This window comes from Saccostrea cucullata, unplaced genomic scaffold, assembly GCF_032062105.1.
Source record: "Saccostrea cucullata isolate Sc308-1 unplaced genomic scaffold, CSIRO_AGI_Scuc_v1 ctg1221, whole genome shotgun sequence".
NCBI lineage: Eukaryota > Metazoa > Mollusca > Bivalvia > Ostreida > Ostreidae > Saccostrea > Saccostrea cuccullata.
In genome coordinates this window covers 190,934-207,962 of record NW_026928331.1, presented here as the reverse complement: position 1 = coordinate 207,962, position 17,029 = coordinate 190,934, and the positions used below count along the sequence as shown (strand labels likewise).

The window sequence follows — 17,029 nt, the reverse complement described above, 5'->3', positions numbered from 1 at the left end:
CGTATTCAACGTTCCTCATTGGGATTTGAACTTAACATTAGCCACTCCAAAGCTAAATGCTCTAGAACCACTGCAAATCTAATGGCCCTCAAAGAAGTACATTGATTGTCTATAAGCACTGGAGGCTGATGGAAGATTTGAAAAAATATACTCGGATGTCCGGTCTATGCGTATTTGAGAATCTTGTCATTTATTATTCGATTTATATACATGTACTCTAGCGTGAGATATTTAAAAAGATCAACTGAATAACAGTTGTGAATTAATCATGAATTTTGCTTTTAAACGGCATATGTACATGTATGATACTTAGCATTTTGTTCACAAATCGCTTTCTTTTTTTTAATTTTCTTATTTATAAAGGTCATTTTTCCATTAAATTTTAGAATGGAATTTCTAAGCTGCTTTCAGAAAAAAAAAATATTTACCTACCTATACCGACCCAACTTGAGAATTTAGGGTCGGGTTAGGGGAAACAAAGATATTTTTAATTCCGGCCTAATGGGTCTTATGCATGTACATGTATAGGTTGTACTGTACACACATTAGTGGCCGACTAACGAAAGAGGCAACGTAGCGGTAATGTATACTTTTTATGTAGCGGTAACGTAAGGTTTTTTGTAGCGATAATGACTATGTAGCGGTAATGAAAATTTTGAAAATGTAGCGGTAATGATACGCACCCATATTGTTAACGGTTTAGATATTTTCACAGCATTGGGTAATTAATGACAGTAATCACACTTCAAAGGTTTAAGGGAAAATCATTGCTCAGCATAGGTATAGGTATGCATGTATATATGCCTTTTCATTAATATTTAAAAAAAAAAAATTCCCAATTTCAAAACTTTACGTTTTACAAATTGGAAAATTGGAAAAAAAAGTGGGTGGATTTTGTGTCACTGAATGCACACATTTGCCAAGATTCAAATTTCTTTTTTTTTTCTTTCTTCATTTCTCTTTTCCCACATGAAAATAATATAGACGAGTTTTTCATATTTCAGAGTTATTCCCCTTGTCATAAACAGAAGACGCACGAGAACACCGCCATCTTGTGTATGTCAAAGACAAAACAGTGGAAGGATCACCCATTATTTGGGTGTTTATTGCGTATATAGGCCATTTATTGGCCTGTAGAAGCATGAATGCCTCTCTCAAGCACTAATAAGCCAAATCTGCAAGACGAGCAGAAGTTTGACGACGAAGAGAACCGGAAGAAGCGAAAATTGAGCGAGGGCATATCACCACCAAATCACAAAAGGGCCCGTGAAAATATTGACGATTCGCAGATGACTGACTCACAAAGACGAGCTAATTTCTCAGCAATATCAAGTCCAAGCAATGGACTTAATAAACATGTATCGCCTTTGGCAAATAACAAGCCAGGTGCGACGAAGAAACTTGTGATCAAGAATTTCAAAGGTAATGTAATAAAGTTTAGATGATGACAAATTGATGCTGTATGTTTCAATCAGCTGGTTGTTGATTGTCATGAATACAAATGGTAAATATTCAACACCAAATACAAACTACATTTCAGTTTTGAGTATATGGAATATTAAATTATTTGACATCTAATTCTAAACTGTCCCAAAAAATGACATGAAAAAAGAAATTGACCTAACTACTGATCTAAGTACTTATTAAAATCCATTTGTTGAGTGTTATTTATAAATTGCCAAAAGGCAAGGGGAGTATCTATAGGTTTTCTACCTGAGAGATGTATTAATTTGATGCCAAGCGTAGCATATGAGGTTTACCATATGTCTCTGATGGCTGTAATTACATAATAATTCATTAATCTGGTATGTTTTCATTCTCATACTGTAAATAAATAAGTAGAGGTCTGTTTGTATTTAAAATATGTATTGGATCAACTGTGGTTGAAAAGATACGCAAATTTTTTTTTAAGTCGTTCCTTAAACACATAAATATTCAATTAATAAATTTCAACAAAATATTCTATTTTTTCTTCCCTCCAGAAAAACCCAAGCTTCCTGAGAATTTCCAGCAACAGACATGGGAGAAACTGCGGGAATCAGTGGAGGCGATCCAGAGGAGTACGTCCATTCGCTGGAGTTTGGAGGAACTGTATCAAGCGGTGGAGAACATGTGCTCCCACAAAATGTCTGCCCAGCTCTACGAACAGCTAAAGGAAGTCTGTGATAAACACATAAGATCCAAAGTCGAACAGTTCAAAGCATATCCTTAGCATGAAATCATTCTATTCAATTTGCTAGAAAGCAAATGGAAAAAATACCTGCATTGGTAGCATCGTTAAACATGTTAAATAGTTGTTTAAATAAATCAGGCTATTTATTTTAATGTATTGGCCAGCAAAATTTATTTTAATTTTGTTTTAGATATTTCAGCATTTATATGTTTCTTTGATTTTTACTTGCAAAGTTGTACAAACAGCATATTGCCTACAACTTTGTTTGTGCAGAACAATTGGGATGTCTTTGTAAAATAAGCTTTCTGCATGGTGTCATAACTTGTTTATATTGGGAGAGCCTTTACTTTTCATTGGAACTGATACATGGTATAGATTTACATGTATATATTTCCTTAACACTCTCACTGAAAATGTTGGATATGAACAGTTCCTGAAAAATGTTGATGGGTGTTGGCAAGACCATTGCCGTCAAATGGTATGTTGTATTTAGGAAAGATATTTAGTATATATTCAGTAAAAAATATTCAAGTTGAAAAGTGAAACAGAATTTTTATAAACTTGTTTCTTTCTTTTTTTCATTTTAGATCATGATCAGAAGCATTTTCCTATTTTTAGACAGAACCTATGTTTTGCAGACATCATCTTTGATGTCCATTTGGTAAGTTAATCCTCTGGACTAAGTTGTGATGATTTCAGATATTTATATGGTATAGTATAACAATGCATTTTTATTTAAATATAAAGTATACATGTATATTTTCTAAGGTTTATATGGCCTTAATATCCTGATAATAAAGCTTTCTCATTAACATTTATCTTGCACCCATAAATTCTCATGGATTATCAGAATAAACCCCTACATTGTGATCAGTTTGTTACATCACTGAAGTTTTGATACAGTAAAAGGAGAATATTTTGCGCACCACTAATTTTAGCGCCTTTGGTGCAAGAGCCCCTGAACACTAAAATTTATTGTGTGCTAACGGATTTCTAAATATTATATTATGTGTGTACGCAAAGCTTTCACATAAGTACATGTAAACCTGAATGCCCTATTACGTAATGTCGAAAGGACGTTGGATTTTATATACAGACTAGCACTTTACATGGTAGGATCGATCGAGAAAGTTCTGTTCTGATTTAATTTAAGTATTGTTTGTTGTTACCCGATACTTGTTATCATTAGCACCTTCAAAGATTGGCTTCTTGGCGTGTCAATCATTTATCGCCTAGAGGTAAACAATGCAAGCAAGCATGGCAATTGAGCTTGCAGACAATACCTGATAATGATTACAGTTATCCAATTACCGGTATTTTTTTTTTAATGTATGCATTGTTTTAATATGAATAAAATGCATTAATACACCATTTCTTGTATTTAAAATAAAATTGAAATAAAATTTAACATTGTGCCACGTCTAGGTGATTGTACATTTTCCCTGCTTGACTAAACAAAAAGTCAAGTACAGGTGTGAATAAAAAAAATATTATATAAGAAGATTATTATTGTAATTTCATTGGCTGAAAGGATGTCACGTGATATCCCTCCTTTTGTGGTATCTACACGAAAGCGCGTCGGCGGAAAGTGATATCGCATGACACAGCGTTCGGTTGCACTGAAGTGACGTAGAACTTGACGTCATAATATAAGAAGCATGTTTTTAACCATTGTGACGTAATGACAGCCAAGTCTGTTTAGTTAGGACAGTGTCAGTGCATTCACCTTGAGTGATTATATAATATAACTATTATGGACTTAACTGAACAGTCAATATCTGATTATAAGGACTCATGGCAATAGATTTTGTCCTCAGACACAGAAAATGACAGGCTCGGTCGCTATCACTTTCTGTGTCTTCAGTCAGTATCAATTGCCCTGAGTCCTTATAACCACATATCGACCTACACTGAAGTCCATAATTGTATAATATCACATTTTATGTATTTTATTGACAAGTGCAAGCACTAAAATTTATGTGTGCCAATGTTTTCCCAATTGCATTTGCGCTAAAATACCTATGTGCCAAATTTCCTTTTTTATGGTATACAATAGGCATACAAACATTTCTCAACATTAAATATATTCCATTTAGCCCATTAGTCTGAAACATTTTTTCAGCAGGGTTAAGTTTTTTGCTCAATTCAAAATAAATTCGCAACTGAAATGTTTGTGTGATTGCAGGGACATGGGTTTGGAGCTGTTCCGCACACACATCATGTTCCACCCTGTGGTACAGAAGAGGACGGTGGATGGCATTCTTAAGCTGATAGAACGAGAGAGAAACGGGGAAGCTGTGGACAGACAGCTGATCAAAAGTCTACTCAGGATGTTGTCAGATTTACAGGTGTGTGTGTGTGTTTGGTTTGTGTATTGTTAATAGTACTTTATAGAATTCACAAGAGTTCCTTGAACAATCTTAAAGATATTAACGGTTGTGAGACATTGACTTGTTGTAGATGTATGTGGATGCCTTTGAACACTCATTCCTGGAAGCCACTGAACGTTTGTATGCAGCCGAGGGTCAACAGCTGATGCAGGAGAGAGATGTAAGTAAAGAAGGGTCCCTTATATTGCTTTAGTTTTCTCAAAAGAAGGGCCATGCCTTTTATTATTAGAACTCCCACGCACCTACATTCAAATCAGAAATACTCATGTTGATGATTTCTTATAAAGTCATGATTCAAGCATAAATGGGGTTCTTCTTTGAAAGGTACTTGAGTTAGACATAGGAAAATAATGGATCCTAAGTTAATGTCGCAAAGCATTGAAACAGTTAGAAATCTCCTTTCAAAAAAAAGAAGAATACATTACATGGCAAATTACATAAATTTTTGTAACAATTAATTAACTTGTGACAGTAAAGTTAGGCCTCATGTGTAATATATTGTAACAACAAAATTTTTCTGGTAATATAAGTTGTATTATATGATAGGCTAATTTTGTTTTCTAAATACTGGTAGAATATGATAGGAGTTTTATGAGATCTGTTTTCTTTGCAGGTTCCAGAATACTTGGCCTATGTAGACAAAAGAATCAAGGAAGAAATGGAAAGACTACTGCATTACCTTGACATGTCAACCAAGTAAGTATACTTCCTGTTTAATTTTTTACAGAAAGTTTATTTACATATTTAATCATATGCTAACCATTTCATTGAGCTGTCTGAAATTGACCTAAGACATTAATCTGACAAAGTCAGTTTTATTTAGTCTGTAACTTTCTGAATCGTAAGTGAAGTGAAAGAAATTCATTGAATTCGAGATGCATAAATAGTGTATTTTCAAGGTTGTATTTGGAGAGCTTTTTCTCTACAATATGTTTGTCTTTAGTTGGATTTTCCATAGCAAATTTTCTTTAGTTTAAAACCCCTTTGGAAATTTTTATGTATAAAGGATGTTATAATGATTAATTTTCCCTCTGTTTGATGAGCTTCATTTTCACCTTCTTTAATTACAGGAAACCAGTCATTAGCTGTGTCGAGAAGCAGTTACTGGAGAAACATTTAACACAAATACTGCAAAAAGGTTAGAATCAATCTGAGATGTATTAGATATTCTCCTGACAGGAGAAAAATAAACCAGAAGGATAGGCTTGAGTGTATGGAGTAAAGCAAATTTAAATGAGAGTGTTAACTAACATAATGTTAACCTTGTAACCAATAAAGAGATAAAGTCAGTGCTAGATAATATTCTATATGAACTTTGTAAAGTTTTTGATAACACTAGATCCTAAAATTCAAGATGTAAATATTCAAATATTCAAAACATGACCATTCATACTTCAGTTTTACACAATTTTACTGGGTATGAATTGATTGTTATTAACAAATATACATATTCATGTACATTTAGTACATATACTTAAATATGTATATATGTATACATGTCATGTACATGTATTTATAAAATAATTTGCTACACCTTTTTCAAGCAGTTTTGAATATCATAAACCAACTTTTGTTTGGGTGCGAGAAATATCGAGTTTTGCGACCTATTTTAAGTCATGAATATTAATCGCCACAAACCATTTATTTTGCTTTGTTTTTGTAGAAAATGTTTCCTTATTCATGAAAATTAATCGGTGTGGATTGATTTTAAACTGACGAATCGCAAATAATAGTTGTTTTACAGTACCCTGTAAAAGAATATCATTTACATGTACTTGCCCATTATACTTGTGCAATTGTCATTTAAATTGCATTTTTTAAAAAAAATCAGGTCTGGATCAACTGTTAACTGAAAACCGAATCAAGGATTTAACTTTGATGTATCAGCTGTTTTCCAGAGTTAAAGATGGCCTAAAGGAAATGTGCACTTCTTTTGCCTGTTATATCAAGGTAATACACTGTATATGAAAATGGACTGGAAATGCTGTGAAATTTTAACTTATCAGGGGCTGAAAAATAAATTTATAAGGCACTTGTCCAAGGGCAAGTACATGCATGGTCAAAATTCACTTGCCCTACCTGAAATTTTGCTTGCCCTACCATAAACTAATACATGTATTGTATTGATTTTTTTTTTTTAAAAAGAGGAAGACAAATACTGAGTAGATCATGCAAGCCCCAATGCCCAGGTTTAAATGTTAAGTCTTACATATTGATTTTATTTTTGATGTCACTTGCCCACAGGCAAGTTGTTGATAAAATTTCACTTGCTCTTCCCTAAAATTCACTAGCCCCGGGTGTTGGGCAAAGGGATTTGTCATCCCCTGCTTATTACCCCAGCCCCCCTTTTGATTTCTTCTGTAAAACAAGAAGTCCTTAGGGCTTAACTTTTACGGCATATATTTTCTACAACAGCACATCCTCTTGATATTATAACTGGCAGAAAAACAACAAACACCAAGGGGATTTAGATGACAACAGAAACATCTAAAGTCTAATGAAGACTGCTTGGAAAAAAATCCTATAATAAAAAAAATTTATGATGGCTGATACTATAAAAAATAAATGTTGAATACGTGACTCTCAGCTTACAGGTAAAACCATAGTAATGAACCCAGACAATGATGCAGAGAAAGATAAAGATATGGTTCAGAACTTACTGGACTTCAAGGACAAAATGGACAATATCATTGATGTATGCTTCGCTAAAAATGAGAAATTTGTCAATGCACTGAAGGAGAGCTTTGAGACGTTCATCAATCAACGACAAAACAAACCTGCAGAGTTGATAGGTACATTTTACTTACTGTGAAATCACAAATTTTCGTGGGGGTTTAATTTTCGTTGTTTTCGAGGTATAAAGAGACCCACGAATTCATGTCCACCACAAAATGTAAAATGTTACATACATAACTACTCAGCAATTCTTCATCCACGAATTCAAATCCCCACGAACCAAGAGTTTTTTCTCAAACCATGAAAATTTGACACCACGAAAATATGTGATTTTACAGTACTTGGCCAAATAGTAATGAGTATCAGTGTTTAAAGAATTTTTTAAAACTTGCCTAAAATTTAATCAAGATGATTTCTTAAAGAGTATTGAATTTCAGTTTTCATGTTTTTCTTGTTAGTAAAAATTAATTTAGGTAACATTTTAGCACTTAGTTTCATTCACTTGTAATGCAAAACACATTACTTTCAAACACTTTTAAATAATAAAGATAAATTTTTTTTAAAATAAAAATTAATAACTGTTCCTTTTATTTTCAGCCAAATATGTTGATTCTAAATTGAAAGCAGGAAATAAGGTAACATTGTCAAATGTCTATAGATTCTGTGAAGTGAACAATGAACTTTCACTGATTCCCATAGCATGTTCTTGTTTTTGTCTTGCATGTAGTAATTTTCATTTATTAATTATACATGTAATTTCCAGGAAGCCACAGAAGAAGAATTGGAGAGGTTGATGGATAAAATCATGGTGCTATTTAGATTTATACATGGTAAAATATATGTTGAATTGATTGAAATTTTGAAAGAAATTATATTAATCAGCGATATTGAATTTTCAAATTAGTTCTGCCTTGCAGAGATAAAAAAAATGTAAATCAGAAACAAAAGAAAAAAAATTGCTGTGTTAAGAATTCATTTTGAATTTTCAAAGAAATTATGTTTTACATTGTAGGAAAAGATGTCTTTGAGGCATTTTACAAAAAGGATCTGGCTAAGCGTTTACTGGTTGGAAAGAGTGCATCCGTGGATGCTGAGAAATCGATGTTATCCAAACTCAAACAAGGTGAAGATACTGTTCTAAGCAGTTTTAAGTATTGATACATATAAAGTGCATAAATTTTAAGTAGCTAAGATATTTTAAGCAGATGTCAAGATATCAGTGATAGAGTTTCATATGCATACAGAAACAATCGAACATGATGAAGGAAAATAAAACAAGTGAAAATGCAAATTTGAAATATGAATTTAGCCAGGAGAAATAAGGTAAACATGTTTCTTTAAGCTTATAGAAATGTACATGTACATACATGTAATTACCAACAATTCTTTTTGTATTACAGAGTGTGGAGCAGCCTTCACAAGCAAACTGGAGGGAATGTTCAAAGACATGGAATGTTCCAAAGATTTTAACTTGTCTTTCAAACAGGTGGCTATGCAGTACTCTTTGTATTGAATCTAGTAAAATGTCACAAATAGTTCTAAATTGAAGTTAAAATGTATATTTCCAATCAAATTATTTCACAGTCAGTTTTAATTAACATTTTCAAAATACTCTCATCCATTGGCATGTTTTATAATAATTTATTATAGCTTGAATTTCTTTATTGAGGTAGAACACAGTCTCTTAAAGATGTATTTAAAGACAAGTAATTAATTTAAAAGACAAACGATGATTCTCTAATTATTTCTATAAAGTGAATGTAATGTAAGCAATCCCTTGAACCTGTTTTATGTTGAATTTTCCAGCACATGCAGAATGTGGACAGTCCTGGGGGCATAGAGATGACCGTCAATATTCTGACCATGGGGTACTGGCCTACATACACACCTATGGAGGTCCACCTACCGGCAGATGTAAGTATACTCACCATCATTCAACAGAAATCCAAGTAGTTACAAATAAACGCTAACGTTATGTTGTTACATCTGGAATTTTACAACAAAGTTGTTCCTTGAATGTATTATATGCTGTATATACAGCAAATGAATTCTTTTTATTATTCAAAGGGAAACTTGTTGAAATATAAATGATGTATAAAATTTGATAGATCAGCTTGTACTCTAACTATTATATATAAATAGAATGTACATTAAAATTGAAAAATTTTGGAAATGAATGGAAAGGATATAATTAAACTTGAATACAAATTTTTACCCTTAATTTCAAGGCCAGTTTACCCGAGAGTTCATTTTGTTACAGCCTTGGTCACAGTATTTGTTTCTATGAGGATATTACAATATTCTCTGGACCCCCCTCCCCCTTAAAAAACACATTTATTTTCTTAATCCTATTGCAAAAGTGAGACACAGAGTTTGATTAAACTTTATAAGATAATGTACATAAGAATATCCTGTTTTAATATTTTGAATTGGGCATGGTCAGGATTTGCATTTTATTCTTTATGTTCAAGTATCATATATTTTTTAGGAGTAGAGAAAGCAGGAAAGAAATCTAATATTGCAAATATCTCTTCAGACTAAAATTACATCTGTATATAGAGTTGTAAACCTTTTGAATTTTCTTTTTTTAAGATGGTGAAGCTGCAGGAAATCTTCAAGCACTTTTTCTACAGTAAACACAGTGGTAAGAAGTTACAGTGGCAGTCCACCCTGGGACACTGTGTACTCAAAGCCAAGTTTGCAGAGGTAAATATTGAATAAGGGATGCCATGCTTCACAATATTTTTTAGGTTGGGCATTTTCAGTAAATATTTGATTTAGGTTCAGGTTTTTGGGTTCCATTTTACTTATATATGAAAATTCTTTATTTCAAACTTGAATTCCATAATTAAAATTTAAAAAAAAAATTAGTGAAAGATTCATTTGTTCAAAATGAACACTGTAACTTTGGGCCAATATCTGCCAACCAAAGATTTACATAAAAATGTATAGGAAATTTCTTTAAAAATCTTCTCCTTAAGAACAACAAAGCCATAATTGATCATAATTTGGTAATTATCAAATGGTTTCATGACAAGTGCTTTGAATTCAAAATTATATGAAATTTAACTTGGAGGCTAAAGTTTTACATAAAAATATATAGGAAATTTCTTTAAAAATCTTCTCCTCAAGAACAACAAAGCCATAATTGATCATATTTATATGGAAGCATCCTCAGGTAGTGTAGATTCAAGTTTGTTCAAATCATGACCCCAGGGGATAGAAAATGGCCGATAAGTTTTAATGTGTGGTCTATATTAAAATTCTTTAAAAATTTTTTTTAATTAACAACAAGGCCATAATTGATCATATTTATATGGAAGCATCCTCAGGTAGTGTAGTTCAAATTTGTTCAAATCATGACCCCAGGGGATTGGGCGGGGCCATTTTTTTTCCTTTTACATAAAAATATATAGGAAAATTCTTTAAAAATCTTCTCCTCAAGAACAACAAAGCCATAATTGATCAAATTTATATGGAAGCATCCTCAGGTAGTGTAGATAAGTTTGTTCAGAACATGACCCCAGGGGTAGGGTGGGGCCAAAATGGCAGCAAAGTTTTAGATAGAAATATATAGGAAATTTCTTTAAAAATCTTCTTCTCAAGAACAACAAAGCCATAATTGATCAAATTTATATGGAAGCATTTAGTGTAGATTCAAGTTTGTTCAAATCATGACCCCCAGGGGTAGGGTGGGGCCAAAATGGCCGATTTAAAGTTTTAAAAAATATATTGGAAATTTCTTTAAAAATTTTCTCCTCAAGAACAACAAAGCCATAATTGATCAAATTTATATTGAAGCATCCTCAGGTAGTGTAGATTCAAATTTGTTCAAATCATGACCCCCAGGGGTAGGGCGGGGCCAAAATGGCCGACCAAAGTTTTACATAGAAATGTATAGGAAAATTCTTTAAAAATCTTCTTCTCAAGAATAGCAAAGCCAGGATTGGTCATGGGACTACTTTTGGATTTAAGCTTTTCAAGTATAAACCAATTCTGCTTTATATAGCCACAGTGCTCAGGTGAGCGATGTGGTATTAGAGAGTCTTTTTTTTAGATGGTGAAGCTGCAGGAAATCTTCAAGCACTTTTTCTACAGTAAACACAGTGGTAAGAAGTTACAGTGGCAGTCCACCCTGGGACACTGTGTACTCAAAGCCAAGTTTGCAGAGGTAAATATTAAATTTAAATAGGGATGTCATGCTTCACAATTTTTTTTTAGGTTGGGCATTTTCAGTAAATATTTGACTAAGGTTCCGGTTTTGGGGTTCCATTCCTTATACATGTTTCTATTTCAAACTTGAATTCCTTGAATTAAACTTAAAAAAAAATTAGTTAAAGTAAATTTGTTACTAAAAATGAACACTGTAACTTTGAATATCTCTCGTTAGAGATTTACTAGGATGACTTCGCAACATCATGACCAGTCTTGCTCACTTTGGTAATTATCAAATGGTTTCATGACAAGTGCTTTGAATTCAAAATTATTTGAAATTTAACTTGGAGGCTAGATTCTTGTACTTAATTTGAATAATAAATTCATGAATGAATCTTACCTCATCAGATTAATAAAAATGTAAGTGGAGAACTTATTTTTCTAAAGGGGAGATATTGTTCTCGTCTTCTTGATAAAATGAATAGATAATTAGTTTTTAATGTGTGGTCTAGTGCATTATAAAATATTTTGAATTTATTTTTATTTAATTAAAAAAAGAATAATATTCAAGAAACGGTTTGTGTTTTTCTAACAGAACAAATAACATTTTTTTTCCTTTGTAGGGAGGGAAAAAGGAACTCCAGGTGTCTCTGTTCCAAACTCTGTGTCTCTTGTTGTTCAATGATGGAGATGAATTCTCTTTTGAGGATATCAGAACAGCCACAGCTATTGGTGAGCTTCAGCGGCAGATTTTTAAGTCTACTAAATGCAGACTTGTAAAGTCAGATTATTATAGTATACTACAATGTAATTATGTTATATGAAATTTATTGAAAAATCATATCAATAAGGGAAAGAATTAAAAAAAAAATTAAAGTATAATTTTTGAAACTGTATGTTAGGTAAAGTGGCAATTAATGACTTGATTTTGTATCTGCAGAGGAAGGGGAGCTAAAGAGAACACTACAGTCTCTTGCTTGTGGTAAAGCCAGGGTCCTAATAAAAAATCCTAAGGTAAAAATTTCAGTTTTTATTGGGTTTTTCCCAGATGAATGTTAGCACAGTTTCATGATATATAAATATGTATGTACATGTACTATTAAAGAGCTTTTTTGTCTTAATTACTTTCCAAACTTAGTCTCTGATTGTTTAATGATGTTCTTCTATAGATCAGTGATAGGATTAAATTGTAACTGTTTCACAACATATCCGATTTCTCTATGTTTTAGGGCAAAGATGTGGAGAAAGGTGACAAATTCCTGTTAAATACTGGCTTTAAACATAAGCTGTACCGTATCAAGATAAACCAAATACAGTTGAAAGAGACAGTAAGCTAAAAAGATGTTTTTTCTTTCTTTACAAAAAAGTGTAATCATTCTTCATGACCTGTGGAAGTAAGAAATAAAATCCAAGTTTTGTGAATGTTGCAGGATAACCTCTGAGGTCGAGAAATGTTGTTTGAAAGATAAAAGCCGAGGCGTTAGCTGAGGCTTTTATATTTCAAACAACATTTCGAGAGTTATAATCTGCAATCAAAAGTTTACAAAGAAATTATGAATATACATGTAAATAAATCTTTGAAAACCTCCTCGAGAAAATCTTTTAAAATCTCCTCAAGAACTGCAAAGCCTTGAAGAGTAATTTTGATTTGAAGGCAGATGGAAATTTTTTAAAAGAGAAATTAGTATTTGCTAAGTTTTAAATTGAAAAATAAAAAACTTCGCACCCAAAGTAAATCTATACATGTATTGAAAGTGCATTTATTTATATGCTGAATTCAATGTATATTCAAACTAAACATGTAGTACCTGTAAGTTTAAAGAATGACATTTTGATTAACAGTATTGATTGTAATTGTACCTTTATAGCCAGAAGAGAACACCACCACAACAGAGAGAGTGTTCCAGGACCGCCAGTACCAGGTGGACGCAGCGATCGTCAGGATAATGAAGACTCGGAAAACACTGACTCATAACCTCCTTATATCAGAACTCTACAACCAACTCAAGTTTCCTGTCAAGGTAAACCTGCTGTTAAATTATATTTTCCACACATTCTCAAACATCTTCTATGACACAGTTTCAGCACGCAGATTTTTGGTCATGACTGTATACTACAGAGTACTTTTAAGTTAAAATTCATTTCATATTCATATATTTACATCCACTGAATATTTTCTCCTTTATTTCTTAAGAAAACCCATTGCGTTAATCACTGCATGAACTACATTAGGCATGTTGCCTGTACAGATTTCTTGATCAGTGGCTGTTCCATCAATGAAACGTATAAAGACGTTTGCATCATTAATACAATAATTAATCTTTTTAATCCTACTTTAAATGATTATTTAAACAGATATGAATATAAACAATAAAATGTCTTTCTTTCTTTGTTATTACTGGAATTAATGTTTGCAGCTATTGCAGAAAAAATACATAACCCGCCATAAGCGGGTTATGTAAATTTTTCTGCAATAGTTGCGAACGTTAATTTCAGTATGCGGGTTATGTATTTTTTCTGCAACAACTGCGAACGTTAATTCCAGTAATAAAAAACAAAGAAAGCATTTTATTGTTTAAATTTTCAGATTTTTAGATCACACAAGTTTTTTAAGTGACTGATTGCTGTCTGTTCTTTTTCTTCATGCATTTTTCAGAGAAACCCCATTCAAAAAGTGGCTCTTAGGTCTTGAGGGCCCCAAAGGTCGGAGTTGGTCATATCAGTGGACCACTACAGTTTGCTTCTTGTTTCCCCCATGTTTCTGTATCCATGTATCTGCATTGTTATCACTTAAATGGCATAATGTGCTCGTACAGTAGGATTATGCCATGATGCTGCCTGATTATGCACTAACATTTTGTCTTTATTGATTGCATTTTCAGCCTGCGGATCTGAAGAAGAGGATAGAGAGTTTGATTGATAGAGACTATATGGAGAGAGACAAAGAGAATCAAAATCAGTATCACTATGTTGCTTAACATCTTAGTCCCTAGAACTTTTGACAGTTCCTTCAGGAATGATTTCTCATCAGCAATGAACACTTTGGCAGTGACGGAATTTTTTTCTTCTAATGCTAGTATTCAGTTAAACCAGGACACATTTATTTCTTGGGATTGTAATTCAAACATTCAGGCTTTTGAAGAATTTTACCTCTATCAAGTTGTGATGAAAATTTTCTACTGCGTTTCTATTGTCATATTTATGGCACAGAGTAAGGTTTTATGTCGAACCTGTGTATCCAGTGTTTTGTAAAATGTTACCTGCCTTGTCACTTGCATTGCATTGTTGTAGATGCAGGGATGTATAGAATTATATTTTTGCACTTTAACAGGTCTGAAAAAAGTTTCCTCAAAGGGATTTACAATAATATGTTATTTAAATTCTAAGATTTTATTAATGCTGTACAATACACAGTAATGTATAAGTCTGTGGTGATACTATGTTTCAAGTAGATTAAACTTGGAAGTTTCCATCTTTTAATTTGATTACAGGTAAATTTTGTTTATGTGTAAGTATGACTACTGTACAAATGTACATGTACAATGTAAGTGTGTTGGAGAAGCTGAAAATAGTGCTGGGATATGAGCTAATGAAAGTGGGTATGCAAGATTTATATGTTGATGAATGGGGGAGATTGTAGTAAGACTTTTAGAAACTGATATTTTTCTGTGCTGTAGCAAACCTTTATGGATTTTCAATGCAGACACATCATTTCTCATAAATGTTGGCAGAATTATTCAGTTTTATAAAAATAAATCTATGAAAATAATAAAGTTGAAGTTGTTATTTGAATTTTAAAGTAAGATACATCTAGTAATTTTGTCACAGGTATTTATTCTTGTCCACCGTGCAAGTTTTTTAGCTGGAAAGCTCAATAAACTTTTCTGATCACTCATTGTCCATCTGTCAACTCGTCACATTTTCAATTTTTTTTTCAAGAACCACAGGTCAATATTAACCAAACTTGGTACAAAGCGTCCTTGGGTTAAGGGGATGTTAAATTATTAAAATGAAGTGCCAAGCCCCTTACATGGGGAGGTAATCCAAAAATAGGATGGAATCATTTAAAAAATATCCAGAACCACTGAGCCAGAAAAGCTGATATTTAGTTGAAGCATCCTGGGATAGTCTAAATTCTAAATTGTTAACATCATGACCCATGAGGGTAGGGTGGAGCTACAATAGAGAACCCAAGTTTTACTTTGAAATATATAGAAAAAAAATCTTATGAACCACCAGGTCAGAAAAGCTAAAGCTTGTGTGGAAACATCCTTGGGTAGCATTGATTCTAAATAATTCAGATCAATGAGTTGATAACACTTGAGAAAACCCTTTAATTGGGGTGCATCCATTAAGGGAGCTTATTGACTGATAATTATTAGGTGTTTGTTTTGAATTATTCAAAAACAAAAAAGTAGGAAAATGGCAATTATTTCAGCCTGTTGAACAAAAAAAAAATCTGCAGTTTAGAACTACATGTACCTGGTAGAACTTTTCAACCAGCACCAGTATTAAATATCAAATTATTTAAACATTAATATTTATTGCATTTTATTACACAAATTTATTCCAATGTACAAAGAAAATACCAGACAATTATTTACAACAGTTTCAAAATGCTATATACAGTTATATCTAAATCATTTGAATGTAAAAAAGGAGGATCTTTTAATGTTAATTAGGTTTCAGATAAAAGATGTTCAGCTGTAAGGATGATCTGTTTCATTAATAGAGTTACCTCCCTTTTCACAATAATTGCACTTCCCTGAGTAATAATTATAGGCTACACAATGACTGACCAATACTGACTAGAAATCTTGGGTGGTCAGTGTGATCCTGGCTTAGCATTGTCCATTGTTAATATTTACAGTAATACTAAATCAATAAATTAATCTGAGATTATACATGATGTGTATATGTTGGTCACAGATCATAATGAATTCAAGTTGCACAAAGTCAACAAGAAATCTGAGCCAGTGCTCACTAGGAATACCCCGCTCTGTTGTGAATAAATATTATCATGTTAACATAGTTAATACACAAGACAGATGCAGAAAAATATGAAATTGACAACAGATTCATATCAAAATTAATACCACCATATATAACAAAGAGTTCAAAATTTCAAGCATCTGCTATGATATGTATGAAATGGACAGACGCAGAGACAAACAGGAAGTTGACATCAGATTTAAACAAAAATCTATCCAACCGTATGACATACCTCAGAGAAGATTGGGTTAAAATTTCAAGCATCTGGGATGAGTAGTTGCTGAGAAAACTGCAACAAAAATTTGTTATGTGAAATGGACAGACACACAAACAGGAAGTTGACATCGGATTTGACCAGAAATGTATCCCACTGTATGGCATGCCTCAGAGAAGATTGTGTTAAAATTTCAAGCATCTGGAATGAGCAGTTGCTCTGACAAAATTTTTATATATGAAATGACAGATGCACTGAAAAATAGTAAATTAATCTGAGATTATACATGACATGTATATGTCTGTCACAACTCATAATGAATTCAAGTTGCATTAAGTCAATTAAATGGCACACATTTGTAAGATTTCAATATGTCAAAGTAATGTAGTATTTTAAAGAGACAGTTTGAAACAAACATGAACAAGACTT

At 32.5% G+C, this 17,029-nt stretch overlaps 1 protein-coding gene across 1 annotated transcript; it reads left to right on the top strand.

Moving 5' to 3' along the window:
• The first annotated feature begins 1,025 nt into the window (after positions 1–1,025).
• LOC134277240 (cullin-4A-like) lies at positions 1,026–15,167 on the top strand. The gene is made up of 21 exons (XM_062759557.1): positions 1,026–1,422; positions 1,983–2,202; positions 2,582–2,651; positions 2,761–2,834; positions 4,359–4,521; positions 4,634–4,723; positions 5,177–5,259; positions 5,634–5,701; positions 6,395–6,513; positions 7,151–7,355; positions 7,837–7,874; positions 8,003–8,069; positions 8,252–8,362; positions 8,640–8,725; positions 9,046–9,153; positions 9,832–9,945; positions 12,018–12,126; positions 12,335–12,408; positions 12,624–12,722; positions 13,263–13,415; positions 14,277–15,167. Exons 1-21 carry the CDS (start codon positions 1,146–1,148, stop codon positions 14,370–14,372), a joined length of 2,424 nt encoding a protein of 807 aa, XP_062615541.1. The 5' UTR covers positions 1,026–1,145; the 3' UTR covers positions 14,373–15,167.
• Positions 15,168–17,029: the final 1,862 nt, after the last annotated feature.